Consider the following 18,732-nt stretch of genomic DNA (forward strand, 5'->3'; position numbering starts at 1 on the left):
GAGTCGGCCATGACTGGACCTAATGGTCAGGGGTCCCTTTACCTTTTTAAGGTTTTGTTTCTCCAACAGCAACAGTCTTGGATTCAAACTGAAATCAAGCTTGGCTCTTCCCCTATGCTTCTGCCTGCCCCGTGCTTCTAGCCAAACTATCACACACAACACTAGTTTTTGCCCTTCTAACTAACAGCTAGTTGAGGGAGTATAGGGACCACCCATTTGTTGTCGAGAACAGAGCTACTTTCTTTGTTACCTTAATGACTCATTACCAAGAAGCGGACCTGGTTATTCCAACAATTGAATTCTTAATTTATTTATTTTTATGATTTTCAGTTATATACATTTCAATAGTTTTACAGTTATTTTAACATTTCAAAACTCGACTTCCTTCCTCCTCTTTCTGCGGTTCCTTAAATTTATTTTTATCATCTCCTGCATATTCTAAATTAACTTAACTGCATTAACTTAACGGCATATTTTAAATCAACTTAACTTAACTTATTATTAATCTACTTTATTTATATACTCTTATGAAACTGCAGGTTATTACAGTGATCCTGCCAATGTCCTTATCTGTTTACAATTTGTTTGTAAATATTCAATAAACCATTTCCATTCTTTTATAAAAAGTTTGTTATCTTGATTTCTTATTTTTCCAGTAAGTTTTGCCATTTCTGCATAGTCCATAAGTTTTTGTATCCACTCTTCTTTCATCGGGACTTCTTCTTCTTTCCATTTTTGGGCAAAAAAACATTCTTGCCGCTGTAGTCACATACATGAATAAATTTATATACTGTTTAGGTAGTTCTATCCCTATAATTCCCAAAAGGAAAGCTTCTGGGGTTTTTTTTAAACAAATGTTATTTGAAACATCTTTTTCAATTCAATATATAACATTTCCCAGTAAACTTTAAGCTTACTACAAGGCTACCACATACGATAGAAAGTGCTTTCTTTCTCTTTGCATTTCCAACAGTTATTCGATTTTGATTTATACATTTTTGCCAATTTACTCGGTGTTAGATACCATTTATATAACATTTTTAGGTAGATTTCTCTTAAACCATAGCACACTGTAAAATTTATATCTGTATTCCACAATTGTTCCCACGCTTCCATATCTATATTATAACCAGTATCTATTGTCCAATATATCATTGAAGATTTTACTTGCTCATCCTTTGTCTCCCATTCCAGTAATAGCACTTTAACTTTACATTCCAACAGATCTCTCTCTCCAATTGTGATATTTGTTCCCCAAACCCTCGTATCCTATCTTTCTTAAATACTTCATTCAAATGCTGATATTGTATCCATGTTGTTAACTTTCCTGATAAATCCTTAAATTCTTTTAATTTAAACTCTCCTCCCTCTTATTTTAATAGATTTCTATAAGTTGTCCAACCTTCTATCATATTCCTCCTCTTTACCGCTATGGTTTCCAATGATGAGAGTCAAACTGGTGTTTTTGTCCCAAATAAATTTTTGTATTTATCCCATACTCTATACAATTTTTTCCTAATTATGTGATATATAAATCTGTTGTGTACTTTCACCTTTTCATACCACAAATAGGTGTGCCAACCAAAAATATTATCATGACCTTCTAAATCTAAGATATGTGGATTCTCCAGTGTCATCCATTCTTTCAACCAACAAAGACAAGATGCTTCATAATATCATATCATATCTGGCAAGAAGAATCCTCCTCTCTATTTTGCATCTATCAATATTTTATATTTTATTCTTGGTTTTTCTCCCTTGCCAGATATATTTAGAAATATCTTTTTGCCAAACATTGAAACAATGTATTGAAAAACAATTGTCTGTCATCTGAAGGGGGGAGGCATTGGGTAGCTTCCCTTCTTTTGTATCACTTTTTCTTATAGTCCTGTCCAATTCCTGGTTTCTCTTCAGTTAGTATAAATCTTTCGCCTTTTACCAACAATTGAATTCTTGCAGGATCCAGCAATTAGAAGGAACTCAGACATACAGCCTAACACACATCACAAACTTGCAACACTGCTATAGAGGTAAGTACATTTTCATCGCAACATTTCATTTATTTATTCATTAAAAATATTTATACACCACCATATAGATCTTTATCACAGCAGTTTACAACAATATAAATACATAAAACAAAACAAAAAAACAATATAATAGGAAGTTAAAAAGCAAAAAGAAATTAAAACAAAATATTGATAGACTGTGTGTGCGTGTTTGTGTACCAATCAGGAAGTCTATGTTACTTCTTTTCTGGTTAGCTTTAATTTTTAAGAGAATTAAAGCTAAGGCTGCAATTCCAGACACGTTTGTTCCCTAATCCGCCTCACCGACCACACTGGAGGTTGGGAAGAGATTCCTCTCGGCAGCAGCTGGAGAGTTCTTGACTATGATTAGCGATTGCCCATTGATGAAAACATGTGTTGCAAGAAGGACCGATGTTATGCAAAGGGAGATAACGATCACTATACTTAATTGGTGTTCAGAGCAAAGAAAGAAAAGCTCCACTTAGCTGAGCAAGTAAGTCCAAATAGAAAAGGTGTGAATTTTACTACTTACCAATAGCCGTTGGGGAAGGAGCGCCGCGAAAGGAGCTCCGGCCAATCAGGAACGAGAAGGGGCGGGGCTTGGGGCTGCTTACCTTTCCTTGCTCTCGCATCCTCCGCCTCCTCAGCGCCGGGCAAGAGGACGAGGTGAGCGCAGAGTGCGCTAAACGCGCGAAGCGGGAGTCACTCCGCAGAAGCCATTCGCCTCTTTCCCAAGAAGCCCGTCGGTGCCAAAAGTCATCCTCGCGGCCGTCTCGAGAAATGGCCGAGAGCCGGGACCCTGCTAGTGAGCAGCTGAAGCGCTGGCAAGAACTGCGGGGCTCGCAGGTACAGAAGAAAGCCCACCCCCCTTAAAAACCCATTGGCACGTTCCACGCCGCGCGCGCGCGCTAAGTATTTGGTCTGCATTCAGTGGGCTAAGCAGCTGCCTTAGGACGCAGTTAGGCGGGCGCGACCACCACCTGAGAGGCGGCGGGGGTGGGGTTGGATGGGGACGGTTGGTAAGGACCATAGGAGTGGTGCTTCCCTAGACTTAGAGTGGAGAGTTACAATCCACTGTCAATCTCGGGTGCTGTTAACGGGAAAGAAGGAACCAAGTGTCCAGTGCTCTTTGGGGTGGGCGGGCCCAAGTGCCCACGAGGGCCAGGTGAGCCCGTTGGGGCGACCTAATAGCTGTAGAAGGGAATAGGGCTTCAGTGTCCTTAATAACTAGGCAGCAGAGTGAGCATAGTCTTTTGGGAAGATAAGCTGCAAATAGGTTGTTTAAACGTGGGCGGACTTCAATCAAAAATGTTCAAAGCCAGGGATTTCTGTTGGCATCAACTTTAGGCTGCAATCTTGGAAGTCCCATTGAAAAAGATGGAATGTGCTTCTGAGTAGATATGTTCAGTATTATCCCCCCACCCCTTAAATTTATCACCCACTTTCCCTCTGTCATAAATGCAAAGCAAGATACAGTGGTACCTCGGGTTACAGAAGCTTCAGGTTACATACGCTTCAGGTTACAGACTCCGCTAACCCAGAAATAGTGCTTCAGGTTAAGAATTTTGCTTCAGGATGAGAACAGAAATCGTGCTCTGGCGGTGTGGCGGCAGCAGGAGGCCCCATTAGCTAAAGTGGTGCTTCAGGTTAAGAACAGTTTCAGGTTAAGTACGGACCTCCGGAACAAATTAAGTACTTAACCCGAGGTACCACTGTACTTAGTTCCCGACTGGTCCTGAGTTCCAGAGTGGCCAGCCATCCAGTCACTAACTTCACACAGACCTGCTTAACTTCAGCTAAGGGACTTCATGACCCTTTGGACCAAACCCTGGGGCCGTTTGATGCTCTAAGCTGGCTTACTGGTGCCAGGGGCGGACTTTGGTAATATGGTGACCTGAGCGAGGACAAAATTTGGTGCTCCCCCCCCAAAAAAAGTTCTAATTTTCACAATAATTACTTTGATACAATTGGTTCTAATGATTGAATACCACTTTCTGAATTGCGCCTTGTGATGTGCTGTGCCAAGACCTGCTTAATCTTGTTTTTAAGTTGTATTCATTCAATTTGTTTTTATTATTGCTTGTTAGCCGCCCTGAGCCAGGCCTTGGTTGGGGAGGGTGGGGTATAAATAAAAATTATTATTATTATTATTGAAGTGCCTCGCCTCTGTGCCTTGTGCCATCAACCGCACCACCCTAAATCTGGCGCTGTTGCTGCACATCAGCACATGCAAATGTTAAATGTTGGGGTTGTGTGTTTCAGACTATTCTTGTTGCCTATTTTTAAGGTGATGTAACGAAGCCAAACGGCATTTAAAGATGGGCTTACCTTTGTGTGAGTGATGCTACCTGTGTTCTAAATTGAAATGTATGTTGCATATCCTTCTTAAAAAGGCACCTATTCTCTAGTGGTAGCCTTTGAAGAATTTCTTCCTAGTTTGTGGGAAGGCTCGTATCTGACCTGTTGTAACACTATTTGAATTCTACTTCAGCAACTTATTTCATTTTGCAGGGGAAAGTCTCTCAGAAATGGACCTTGGAAATGGCTGTGCATACCCTTGTTGTTTACTGATACAGTTCCATACATTGGCATTGTAACTGAAAGATTAGCCAGTTTATTTGCTATAAGAGAGAAGCTTCAATGTATTATTCTTTAGTTTGTTGATAATCCTAACAAAATACATGAAAACAGACCACAAAATAATACCAAGTACATTAGCTATCAGATTCTAGTGCCCAAGTGAATCTTTATGCCTTGGTAAATGTAGCAAATTTTAATACCACTTGAACGATTCTACTGAAATAATTTTAACCACTATGGTAGCCGAAATACAGTAAAGAATGTGCTATATTGCTGTTTGCACTCACTTGTATAACAGCAGAACCTCTGTGATAGATATGTTTTTATCATATGCCTCCTAGACTTTAATGCAATCAAAGTGCAGGAAGTATATGATTAAAGCAAAGTTACTGCAGAAGTACTGATTCTATTCAAGTTAAGATTATCCCACTGCCTGAGGAGGGGGTGAAAATATTTCGTTTACTACTATGAACTAAGGAATATTTAATATGTCAGTTTACAGATTTAATAGTGCATAGAGTAATTTAATAGAGCATTAATTTAAGGAATTTATATCCAACCCTTCAAAAAGTTCCCATGATAGCTTACAAAATTTTCTAATTACAATACCAGAATTTTTAAATATGGATAATTTCATGACTTAATTATACTTGTTGACCAGAGGGTTGTATAAGCATATGAGAAAATGTGTCTTCCCAGAAGAATCCACTTCTCAGTTACACCTGTCAATTACAGAAGTCCATACCTTACTCTTTGAGAAATGTTGGCATATAGGACCAGGGCTTTTAAATTTTACTTGTAAAAGGGAGACAAAGGCAGTGATTCTTATTTTCTGAAAAGGTTTTGATCAGCGTGCGCTGGATTATTGATTTTATCATTTTTAATTGAATATTCCCCACTTCTACTTCACTAATAAAAATGGAATGTAAATGAGATGGTAGTTATTTTAAGACTACATGTGATAAGAGTTTTATAAAGACTGCATAATGCTGAAGTCTAAAAAGATTGAATCCAAGTCTGCAGACTCTTAGTCACCATGATTGAATGCAAATACATATTCCTTAAGCTATTTGGGGTATGAGGAACAGCTTTATGTCAACCATCATCTACTGCTATTTGTATTTCACATCTGACTTACTGTATAATATGCTATGCAAGTATACATGGGTGTTCAAAATTAAGTTCCATCAAGTTCAGTGGGACTTACTTGCAGATAAGCTTGTGCAGGCTGCAATCCTACGTACCTCTATCTGGGAGTTAGTCCTACTGAAGTGGAAGTTCTGAGAAGCCAAGCAAAGACGTTCACTGTTAATTTTAAAATTCCAGAGATTTTGGAATATACATTTTGGAATAGATTTACAGACTGAATATATGTTGTACTATTTCCAAAATTGGGGTGGTTGTATGAAGGCATGTGCATGTGGTTTTTACATCATTTTTTAAAAAATATATAATTTTAAAAACAATTACCTTAAGGTTTTTTTAAAAAAAAATCATCAAAATGAAACATGTATGTACAGTATTTTACAAGCAAATGTGTTTAAGTCTTGACATCCAAATCTTTTAAAACTGAATTCATGACTGTCAAAGGGATTGGATTAAAGCATACCCCAATTAAAGCAAATTAAAGCTTTGATTGAATTATGGGAGAAATGACTTTTGAAGTCAAGCATTTTCATTATGTCACTATTTTGTATTTTTGTGACAAATTGTGAATATTTGTTACCACTGACCTCCTAACATGAACACTTATTTTCTTCTAATGAAAGAGACTAGTGATTGTTTCTGGAAAGTCTGAGCACTCTTAAGAGCCTTCTAGGCTCATCCAAAAGGCTTGCACTAGCTCAAAGGCGTTTTGACTTTGCATTGAACAAATGACTTCATATCCCTTGGGCTCACTGAACTAATTTCATGGCCCTTTTGTTTACTTGAAGACTACTAGCCAATTTTGATTGGTATCTTTGCATGTGTATGGAATGAACAAGCAGATTAAAATTATGTAGTGTAAAGGGTGTATGTGCCATAACAAAATTTTTGGAACATGCTCCTTAGTTGTAAAGCTGTGTTCTCTTTGTTGTAGTAAAGAAATAATATATGCATTCAAATGGAGAGCTTGATTTAAATTAGTTAGCTAAACTTTATCTTGTATTTAAATCACTAAATTGAATTGCACTGATTTAAATTGGTCCACTCTGGTCTGAATACTTTTTTACAAGGTGACTGCAAACTCATATTGTGATGGAAAACCATTGAATTTTGTTGAGATTCATTGCAATGCAAATGAGAAAACAGACTACGGCTACACGATTGTTGAAGTGATAAAATCAGAGCCTGAAGTATGGAGATGGAGTGGTTCCTCTCTGTCACCATGTTCTTAATAGCACCTGTGAAAGTACAAGTAACATAAATTGTTATGGATAGACAAAGGAATGGGTGGAGAGAGATAAAAGATGCAGTTCATTTGTGTGCCATCCTAAAGGCATTTTGCAATCCTCTGTACTGTATTGGACACAATTGCATCAATTCATACAAACAGAGACAGGATATCATTTAACATTGTGTAAGCAGAATTCCCCTTTTCCTCTGCAACCCCCTGCTGCAAAATCTGCTCTGAGGGTCCCCCAACCCTCTGGAGCAAATAATGGGGGGTTCGTGGGGGGCCACAGGGTGAGGAAAGGGAAATCCTGTTGCACCAGTGGAAATCTGGTCTGCTTTTAGATGAGACCACTGGATATAACCCATATTATTAACCTTCTGCAATAGTATTGTGGTTAATGGATATAGCAGGGCATGCTATAAGAAGAACCTGCCAGATCAGATCAGTGGTCCATGTAGTCCAGTATCCTGTTGCGTGGCAAGGCCCTGGACCCCTAGCTCCTCCAAAATAAATACACCAACACAAGTATATTGGGTTAATGGGATAAATAAGGCCATAACTTTATTGGTTACAGATGTGAGCGATTTGGCTTGGGCAATTGGGTGAAGGAAGACTATATCTTGACTCCTGCTGGACTGCAGGAAGTCTCTTAAGGGTCAACCACCGGAAGGGGGAGCCCTATGATGTACATCAGTTGAGCACCCCCAGGGTCACCGTTGTGGTCGTGGCATGGCCCTAGCCCACGCCCAAGCTTCGGACAGGAACCACACCCCTGGACCCCTTTAACAGGATACCCTTAATGTGGAGGGGCAGGTGGAGGAACAACATCCTCTCCCATAATAAGGCTTAAAAAGGTAAAGGTAAAGGGACCCCTGACTATTAGGTCCAGTCGTGACCGACTCTGGGGTTGCGGCGCTCATCTCGCTTTATTGGCCAAGGGAGCTGGTGTACAGCTTCTGGGTCATGAGGCCAGCATGACTAAGCCGTTTCTGGCGAACCAGAGCAGCGCACGGAAACGCCGTTTACCTTGCCGCCGAAGCGGTACCTATTTATCTACTTGCACTTTGATGTGCTTTTGAACTGCTAGGTTGGCAGGAGCAAGGAGCAAGCAACGGGAGCTCACCCCGTCGCGGGGATTCAAACTGCCGACCTTCTGATCAGCAAGTCCTCGGCTCTGTGGTTTTACCCACAGCGCCACCAATAAGGCTTACCCAATGCCTAACCTTACAAAGTTGTGACGATTGCTACTAGGTAGGCGAAAACCAAATGGCTAGTGCCAATTATGCCAAGTGGAAAAAGTCTTACCCAGCCCCATCAACCAGGCAACGACGTAAGTCATAGCAAGGCAGTAGTCAATCCACGCGAGAAAAAAGGGTGGGTAGGCTGGGAGATCCCACAAATGGAGGGAAAAAAGGAGGCTGCTTCCCTGGCCACGCCGCGATTTAAACAGGCATAGCCAAAGCCATTGGCTGGCTGGGGGCATGACACTGCCGGGGACACTGATGATGTAGGCGGCGTTCCTCTGCCCACTCCACGGTTGCTGCGAGGACCCGGATTCCCACCCGCAAAGCAGCCAGCTCACAATGCATCCTTTGCAATAAAAGAAACCTATCCATGAAATAAGTTAAAATATGGTAAAAAGAACCTCAAAATGCCAAACAGCTAAAGTTCGTGTTGCTATAACCATGCCTGGCTATCCACTGTTTCCTGAAACTATTAGCAAGTTTAAATCTGCGGAGCTCTTTGCTGGCCTTGCATATCTTAGACATTTTTATTAGATTATGTTGGAAAGTCTAAATAATTTTTTCAACTCCAGCACATGGAAAACATGTTTATATACATTTTGAGATGCATTTCATCCTTCTGAATACCTGTTTCCCCAAATAAATTGTGGGAAATTGATGCATTTCAAGAGGTGTGAAGATGCAAAGCATAGCTGTCATTTGACTCAGTGATAATTATTTTAATTTTCAAAGTGTGTTTTGCAAGTCAAATGCCTCTCTACCAACTTTGCCACAGCTAATTTAGAACTCATATATGAACTGATTACAAGTCTCTGTCCAACAAGCAATATTGCCTTTCTAAATCTTGTGACATGTTTAAGTGGTTTTCTTTTAAATATCCAACACCCAGGGGCTTAATATGGTTTATTACAAAACTCCTTTGAAATGACAGTGGTCATAATGATATGGGGATGATAAATTCACATAAACTGTCCTTTTAATCTCAGGCAAATAGTCTTCATTGCCAGGAACTCTTCAACAACTGCTTACAGTTTAGGGAAGCTTTTAATATTTGAGAAATTATTGTATTTTAATATTTTGCTGGAAGCCACCCAAAGTGGCTGGGGAAACCCAGTCATGGGTGAGGTATAAACAATAAATAATAATAATAATTGAGGAATGTCACTGTACCATTAAGAGTATCTCTAATGACCATTCTGTTCCTGTTGAGTCCTTTATTTCCATGCTGGTGGGAATGCATGTCAACTTTCAGGGTTGATTTCCTACCGTTTTTTGGTTTTTTGCATGCATATTAGTATTTTTCGGTGGCCATCTTGCAAGGTAACTCCTTGCAGATTCATCTCCCACCCCCCTTTGCTTTCTTTCCCCCATTCCTTTTTGTCTTAGCTCTGCTTTGTTTATTTTAAAACATTTTTGTACTGCTTCTAGTGGGATAAATCAGCCTCATATAATCAACATGCCTAATTCTAATTAATGCACAAAGAGGTTAAGACCATAAAGTAAGCTAACCTGCCACATCACTCCCCCTCACTTTGGGACGAAGGGTTACCAAACCCTTTGATCTCTCACTTCCACCACATGATCCCTGCTAGTAAGGAAGTCTAAGCTGGATGCTCCAAGCTTAGACCACATGACTTAAGCAAGCAATCTTTATACAAAGCGTGTTCTCCTTCATGCAGAGCACGTGTTGCGGTGGGGGCCGCCAGGACACCCCAAAGTTGGGGGCGGGCTAATTGATCATTGGCCACTGATGCGACTGGGGCTTCCCCTGTTGTTGGGAAGAAGTTAATGTTGCCATTTGTTGATTGACAGCCAGAAATGCTAAAACTCCTTGCACGAGGCTAGGGCTTCCTCTTTTCAAGCGTGCATCGGATTGCCCGTCCCCCCCTCCCTAGAATTAGGGTTGTTCGCTTTGACCTTGCTATGCCTGTCATGGGGTCGTCTGCTCTTGGGGCAGGGGCCCGGTAGGAATTTTGTCCATCTGAGACTTCCGGGGTGGCGCCATCGGTAATGGCGGATTCCCTCTGACTTGGAGGGAACCGGCTCTGCGGAAATCGGGTCTGCACCGCTACGGCGAAGTGGGGACCCTTCAAAAATCACAGGCGGGTGAAGCCTGTGACCGTGGGACTCGGCGGGCACCTTTTGCGCCCCCACAACTTGCAAAGGAGCCCGACTACGGGTTCCGGAGCGGAGCGGGGAAGTGGTGCGGTGCTGTGAGTCAACTGCTTCTTCCGTGGAGCGAAGCCGCACAGCCGTTACCGGAGAGCGCTGCCTTTTTCCTGGGACAATTTGGCTGCAAAACAACGATCCGTGAGTAGGCTAATTTCGGAAACAAAGGAACTAAGAAATAATTTGGCACCGAAGCGGAGAGGCATAAACAGAAAGTCTGCCTCCGTTCTTTGTAAATGGAGTAAAGCAATGAACCTGTAAGCGGAAACCTTGAAAGACGGTGGAAAAGGATTATAATTCTAACATCAAATTAAGTGATTTCCCTCCCTTGATTGCAGGGGAGGAGGGGGGAAAGGTCTGAACTGTATTTCCCTGCAAAAAGAGAGAAAAAGAAGCTAAAATCCACCGCTCAAACCTGGGAACGGGTTGCCAGTGAACAGTAAGAATGCCGTATTGTGAAATGCGCTGCTGCTGAAAGTACTTTTTGACACTTAACTCTGCATCTGAGATACAAGTAAGCTACAATATTTCTGGCTGGCTTCTCCTGGTTTTAAAGTAACTGTAAACAATTGAGATTGAAACTGTCACCCTTTTATGAATTGGGGGGCTAAAGGAAAAAGGTTAACTACTCTAAGACTTTTTGACTGCTACTGTGTCCCCCTAGAGGAAGTTTGAAATTGTTACAATTGCAGCTGGGCCAGGGGAATTTTCCACTTCAAAACAAATTCTGATCGTGAGACTAACCTTGGGCTTTATCTAGAGTGTTATGGCAGATGGAAAGGAGAAGGTAGATTTGTTACAGGAAAAAACAACGAGGTCTGGCAGACTATTTCGCACAGACGGTGGGCTGCAGTGAAGAGCATCGACATCTGGCCCTTCTGGATTACCAACAGTAGCCTCATCGGCACAACCTAAATCCAAAGGAATGGCAGCTGAAGATGCTTTGGCTCAGGCACTAGGGAAAATTAACGAATCTTTGGAAAGAATAAGTAAACAAGTAGCCGAAGCATCGGGCAAAATTGACCAAAACACCACAAGTATTAATAATCTGGGACAGAAGGTAAATACCAACACAGAAACTATTCAGAAATTACTACAGGAATCTACCTCGACACGAAAGACAGCTGAAGAGGCAAAGGAAATAGCAACTGCTGTAGAAGAGAAGATACCACCGATACACAAACAACTTGAAGACCACAGGTCAATATTGTCTATGATTGAGTTGAAGGAGAAGCAAACGAATTTAAGGATCAGGGCCGTACCTGAACTTGAGAAAGACAACTTGACTGATTTTCTTACACAGGAATTTGCAGACTTTTGGAACCCAGATTTGGAGAAGGATAACTTCAAGATAGTGAGTGCCTTCAGGCTTGGAAGAGGAGGGAGGAAGAACAGGGTGAGAGACTGTTTGATCACCCTCCGAATAAAAGAGGAGAGAGACAAAATCTTGAGTCTGCACATCCAGAAGACTTTGGAAATACACCAGTCAAAAGTGGAGATATTTAAGGACATTCCAAAACATCTTTTGGACCTTAGGTCCAATTATAGAGATTTGGTTGCCCTGTTGAGAAGCAACGGAATCATCTTTAGGTGGGAATTCCCCCAAGGCCTATCCTTTAGTTACAAAGGGAAGAAGATAAAAATAAGATCAGAGGACGACAAAGACAGATTTTGGAGAGACCACGGAGAAGACCTGCAGAAGGAAGCCGCAGAAGAGTTAAGAGCACTAGTAAGTGAAACTTTAGACATACCAAGCTTACCTCCTGAACTAAAAGACCGCCTGGAGAAGGTGATACCACCGACAGATCAGGAACAAGCACTGGATGCAGTTGGAGGAGAAGCAAAGTAACTACATCATGGCTCTGCAACTATTAAGCTGGAATTGTAATGGTTTGAACTCCCCTCAGAAAAGGAAATCTGTGTTTCATTTATTAAAAAAGGAACAATTGGACTTGATTTGTTTACAGGAAACACATGTAACAAGGCTACACAGGAAAGTACTGATTAATAAAAGACTGGGTCAGGAGTTTATTTCTTCGGACAAGGTTAAAAAAAGAGGGGTAGTGATTTATGCAAAGGAGAGACTATTACCGAAATTTATCTTCAAAGATGACCAAGGAAGATTTGTGGCAATTGAAATTCAAACACAAGGAGAGAAATTTTTGATAGTAGGAGTTTATGCACCAAATGAGGGGAAATCTGAATTTTTTAAAAAGTTGCATGAGACCTTGATGGACTATTTGGATTATAATGTGATTTTGATGGGAGACATGAATGGAGTGGTATCCACACACATGGATAAGGCACAAAGACAGGTAGTCACTAAGGACGGCAGATTACCGGAAAAAAAATTTGAGATGACAGACAACTTGGACTTAGTTGATATTTGGAAAACAAAGAATCCCCTGGCCAGAGAGGGAACCTTCTTCTCTGAAGCCAAACTGACATGGACAAGAATTGACCAAATATGGGTAACTAGAGGAATGGCACCAAAGATAAGAAAAGTGGAAATCTGCCCAAAAACCTGCTCCGACCATAATGCTGTGAAGATGGAGATGAAACTAACACCAACTGGTTCCTTCAGATGGAGGATGAATGACACCTTATTCAGAGATGAAGAAGTGTATAAAAAGGCCCAAAAAACCTTGAGAGACTATTTTGAGATAAATATGAACACCAATGTGGAAAAAAGAGTAATCTGGGACGCTAGCAAAGCTGTTATGAGAGGGTTCTTGATACAACAGAATGCATTAAAGAAGAGAATTCAAAATGAGAAGAAGGATAAAATTTTGGAGAAAATAAAAGAAGGTGAAAAGAAATTGAGAGCAAAACCTAAGTTGCAAGAGATTTTGAGAGAAATAAAATTATATCAAGTACAATATATGAAAATGATCAATCAGGAGATAGAATGGAAAATTAAACAAATGAGACAAAAAACATTTGAGTCGGCTAATAAATGTGGGAAATTGTTGGCTTGGCAAATGAAAAAAAGACAAAAATTAAATACAGTTACAAATCTAGAAGTGGAAGGAAGGAATATACAGAACCCAGCTGAGATTAGCAATTGTTTCCAGAGGTACTTTAAACAATTATATGCGCAAGGACTACAGAAAGAAATTGATTTAGATCAATTTTTGAAAACAAATGGATTACAAAAAATCTCTCAGGAAAGTAAATCAATGTTGAATTATAAAATAACTGAACAGGAGATAGAAGGTGCCATTCAGAATATGCAACTAGGTAAATCTCCAGGACCGGATGGACTGACCTCTAAATATTACAGATCCTTGAAAGAATGGTTGGTACAACCTTTGAAGGAAGTCTGTAACGAAATAATGGGTGGGAAAAGGGCACCAGAGTCGTGGAAAGAAGCGTATATTACACTTGTGCCGAAAACAGAGACTGAAAAGACACAACTTAAGAACTACCGTCCCATCTCATTGCTTAATGTGGATTATAAAATCTTTGCAGACATTTTGGCTAAAAGACTAAAAAAAGTGTTAATGGAAGAGATTCATAAACACCAAGCAGGCTTTCTCCCGGGTAGACACTTGTCGGATAATGTGAGAAACATAATTAACATCTTAGAAAAATTACAAGTGAACATAAATACTAAGGCAGTTTTGATATTTGTGGACGCGGAGAAAGCTTTTGACAATATTTCCTGGAGCTTTATGAAGAAGAACCTACAGGGGATGGGGGTAGGCCAAGGCTTTGAAAACGGTATAAGTGCAATTTACTCAGAACAAAAAGCTAAATTAGTTGTAAATAATGTGGTGACGGAAGAATTTAAGATAGGAAAAGGGACATGACAAGGTTGCCCAATCTCCCCATTGCTTTTTATATCGGTCCTGGAGGTTTTGCTGAATATGATTAGAAGGGACCAGTTGGTTAAAGGTATACAAGTCGGAGCCAAACAGTACAGATTGAGAGCATTTGCAGATGACTTAGTATTGACGTTACAGGAGCCAGAATCTAGTACCAAAAGGGTTTTAGAACTGATTCAAGAATTTGGTCAGGTTGCAGGATTTAAACTGAATAAGTTAAAAACCAAGGTTTTAGAGAAAAATTTAACACCGATTGAGAGAGAGAGGTTTCAGAATGAGACAGGCTTAACAGTGGTTAAGAAAGTGAAATACCTGGGGATTAACATGACAGCAAAAAATGGGAATTTATTTAAAGACAACTATGAAAAATGCTGGGCTGAAGTGAAAAAAGATTTAGAAATTTGGTCAAATTTGAAGCTTTCACTGCTGGGCCGTATTGCTGCGATAAAAATGAATGTATTGCCTAGAATGTTGTTTTTGTTTCAAACATTGCAAATTGTGGACAAAATGGACTGTTTCAAGAAGTGGCAGAGAGATATTTCTAGATTTGTCTGGCAGGGCAAGAAGCCTAGAATAAAATTTAAAATACTAACAGATGCAAAGGAAAGAGGTGGATTTGCCCTGCCATACTTTAAACTTTACTATGAATCAGCAGCTTTTTGCTGGTTGAAAGAATGGCTGCTTCTTGAAAACACAGACATTTTGGATTTAGAAGGTTTTAACAATGTATTTGGATGGCATGCATATCTGTGGTATGATAAGGTCAAAGCACATAAAGTATTTAAAAACCATATTGTCAGGAAAGCATTGTTTAATGTATGGATAAGATATAAGGACTTATTGGAAAACAAAACCCCAAGGTGGCTGTCACCGATGGAAGCGAAAGCTCAGAAAAAGCTCAATATGGAGGTCAAATGGCCAAAATATTGGGAAATTTTGGAACAAGATGGATATAGACTGAAACTGCAGAGTTTTGAGAAAAACTGGCTTCATTATTATCAGATAATGGAGGCATATAATTTGGACAAGAAAATTGGCTTCCAGGTGGAAAAATCAAAATTAGAAACAGAACTGTTAGAACCCAAAACTAAGATTTTGTCAAAGATGTATAACTTGCTGTTGAAATGGAATACTCAGGATGAAACGGTGAAATCTGCTATGATTAAATGGGCACAAGATGTTGGACATAACATAATGATGGCTGACTGGGAATAGTTATGGACCACAGGTATGAAGTTTACGGCATGCAATGCCTTAAGAGAGAATATTATGAAAATGATATACAGGTGGTACATGACCCCAGTCAAGCTTGCAAAAATCTATCATTTGCTCGATAATAAATGTTGGAAATGTAAAGAAACTGAAGGTACATTCTTTCACCTTTGGTGGACATGCCCAAGGATTAAGGCTTTCTGGGAGATGATCTATAACGAAATGAAAAAGATATTTAAATATACCTTTCTGAGAAACCAGAGGCCTTTCTCCTGGGCATAGTCGGCCAATTGGTGTTAAAGAAGGATAGAACTTTCTTTATGTATGCCACAACAGCAGCAAGAATACTTATTGCAAAGTATTGGAAGACACAAGACCTACCCACTCTGGAAGAATGGCAGATGAAGGTGATGGACTACATGGAATTGGCGGAAATGACTGGCAGAATCCGAGACCAGGGAGAAGAGTCGGTGGAAGAAGATTGGAAGAAATTTAAAGATTTAAATTTAATTTAATGCTAACAAGTAAGATGTCTGTTACTTAAGTGCAAAAGGGTTATCTACGCTTAATCGTAAGTGGGTTGTCCATAGAGCATTACTAATGTGTTTTCCTTTTCAAAGTTTCCTGATCTGCTTCTGTCTACCATATATATGATGCATACTTCACTCCTGGGAGGAAATGTACAGCACAGTTCTATGCCATTCATACAGGATTTCATTGAACATGATCCATATATCTCTTTGATTAAAGCAATATATGTGGGCTTTTCTCAAAACATGTATACTGTGAAAGAGATCAGAATGAGAAATCCATACTTCCCAATGACCCTCAGTGAGCTTCCTGACTGACTGGCAATTTGAAACCAAGTCCAGCCCTCCAGGCACTTTCAAGGTATGCTGCATAAAACTGCACAAAAGCACAGAATGCTGCTTGCCTTCTTTTATGTGACTTCAGCCTTAGCCCTTTTAAGTAAGAAATACATGATTTCACACTTGTCACTCAAGACAGTTTGACCAAAATATGTTGCTCCATCATTCCGTTTGGGAATTGACTGACACTCCTGTCAGCTGTAGCCTGTCCATAGTAACTGCTTTGTCCAAGTTTCTGTGAAGATGGCACTGCCTGTCATTTTTTAGGGAATATATGTAAATTGTGCACAAAGCTAGCTGAGATACAAGACAGTGTAAATGACTGGTTAGTGTAATTGCTTTAAAAAGGTAAGCAAACCTTTTATTTGTGGAGTGGTTATGGAAAGCAGCAAACATTGCAAAAAAACAAGTCTGTTCTACGTCTGTGGTTCTTGTTGACCAGACAGAACTAGGCAGAGTTTCTGTGAATGTTCAGGTAGGAGAGGAACTGTGGGGAGTAGGTCCCTAGACTTGGGCTGGGCATCATCTTCATTGCCTCCTACCTAACCCCATATAAGATTAGCACTCTGGGGAGTTTCACTGTGAAGCATCTCATAGTGACAGGCGTTGTCTTGCACTGGGAAAAGGAGACACCTGAGCCGAGTTTGGATTCTTTTTTCTTCTCTGGGAAAGTGTCTCACAGCAACAAGTACATATGATGGAGCTCATAGAGGCAAATTAGATTATAGTAGCTGTTTCAGGGGAGCGGTAAGTATCTGAATCGCAGCAAGTAGGAGAGGAAGTTTCATGCCAGTAGCAAATTTCCTTCCAATGCAAATGGAAGTATCTAGACCCCGCAACCACCCCCTCATTGAAGAATAAAACACACAAGGACACAGATATTAGGTTGATGTTACTGGGCAAATTTTGGCCACAACTTTATTGGTTACAGAATGTGAACGGTAATTGGCTTAGACATTGAATGGACCCGACTATATCTGACTCCTGCCCGCTGCGCAGGCAGTCCGCTAAGAGTAAACCACCAGAAGGGGGAGCCCCATCAATGCAGACCAATTCCAGTTCCCTGGAGTTTCTGACACGGTCATGTCATGGCCCTAGCCCCGGCCCGAGCTTTGGACAAGATCCACACCCCCGGATTCCTTTAATGGAACACCCTTAAACTTGGAGGGGCAGGTGATGGCCACACCTCCCCTCTCCCAACATAAGGTCAAACAATGCCTAACCGCCACAAGAGCCTAAAGGCTCGCCACCAAATACCCTCACACCTGTAACCAATGCCTCACGCCCTCTGCAATATCAGCTAACCAGATATCATTCCCCCAATCGGAAAGGTGTATGCCATCATCACAAAATAGGGCCATCTTGCTGTAAACTATGGTGGGATGCTCTCTTAACTTTCCCTTGTGATAGAAAAGAAAATATTCGTTAAATGTTTCTTCGTGTTTTACAGTCACCCCATACCAAGGACAGTGCATGCTATTATGTTTGGCTGTCTTCCCCCACTGCCCCACCTCCATTCTCATCTTCAAATATCTAGCAATAAAACAAGAATTCTTTCTTTTCCTCTTTATTACTTTTGTAAATTAACGTGTGCAGTTATTATATAGAACAGAAAGTTTATTGGCAGAGAGACTTAAATCTGTTGAGTTCATTTGTTGTCCGTGATCAAGAATCTAGGTGTAGTCCTTAATGCATGATTAAAGCATAGAAGATGCAATATCCTTTTAAATCATCTGTAAAGGAGCGAAGGCACCTTTTATCCTCTGAATGGGTGGTGCCAGGGTGATCTAACTCCCCTGTGTAGTTATTCCAGAAGACTCACGTGCTCAAGCGGGTGGAGCTGTATTTGCTGTAGGAGACACTTAAAAATTAATGCAAGATTACTTTTGCTAATTTAATCTGCAGAGGTTGATATTAGACATCTGAATTCCAGGATTGTGTTATGGCTTGTTATCTTTCTTGTGTCTGGCTTCCAGTTATGTTGACTACCATTCAAAAGCTCTGTTGGTCTCTCTGCTAGCTATGAATAACCTGCAACTATGAATGTTAATGTAGGCATAACCTGCAGTTTTCTACAGTGAAATTTGGCCTGCATCCATATTTCCATTGGTTAGTTTTAGTGCAGTAGATAGTTGTTTATTAAACAAATTGAATATTGGTTTGTATGTAGCTGAAGCTTGGTTGGCTGAGCTGTGCCCCCAAAGCAACTCACAGCAAATATTCAAAGCACCGAAATACAGAGCATTGGAAATGCAAGTATACAAAACATAGAACGTGTCAGTAAATTCAAAACTGACAAAAATCAATGATTTGGCAAACGGAAAAAATTCAGTGTCACCGAAAAAAACCTCACCAACCTAAGCTTAAGTACATAAATACAAAGCAAAATAAGAAATAACCAACAGCAAAGTTCTGGCTGTACTC

At 40.3% G+C, this 18,732-nt stretch overlaps 1 protein-coding gene and 1 long non-coding RNA gene across 3 annotated transcripts in view; one reads left to right on the forward strand and one right to left on the reverse strand.

Moving 5' to 3' along the window:
• The window catches only part of LOC308465003, a 94,391-nt gene extending 91,620 nt beyond the window's left edge, over window positions 1-2,771 (reverse strand). Inside the window, exon 1 of the long non-coding RNA XR_013980214.1 lies at window positions 2,645-2,771. This is a non-coding gene — a long non-coding RNA (uncharacterized lncRNA). The remainder of the gene's footprint in view (window positions 1-2,644) is intronic.
• Window positions 2,664-18,732, forward strand: part of LOC308464262 (catalase-like) — a 30,402-nt gene continuing 14,333 nt past the window's right edge. Inside the window, exon 1 of one of the 2 annotated variants that reach the window (XM_080983458.1) lies at window positions 2,664-2,876. In XM_080983458.1, coding sequence (XP_080839584.1) covers window positions 2,811-2,876 — 66 coding nt within the window. In that variant the 5' untranslated portion in view covers window positions 2,664-2,810. Of the gene's footprint in view, window positions 2,877-6,933; window positions 7,009-18,732 lie in introns of those variants that run through there. The other variant, XM_080983457.1, reaches the window with a different exon arrangement.

The sequence above is a fragment of the Podarcis pityusensis genome (assembly GCF_964106645.2).
Source record: "Podarcis pityusensis genome assembly, chromosome: 1".
NCBI lineage: Eukaryota > Metazoa > Chordata > Lepidosauria > Squamata > Lacertidae > Podarcis > Podarcis pityusensis.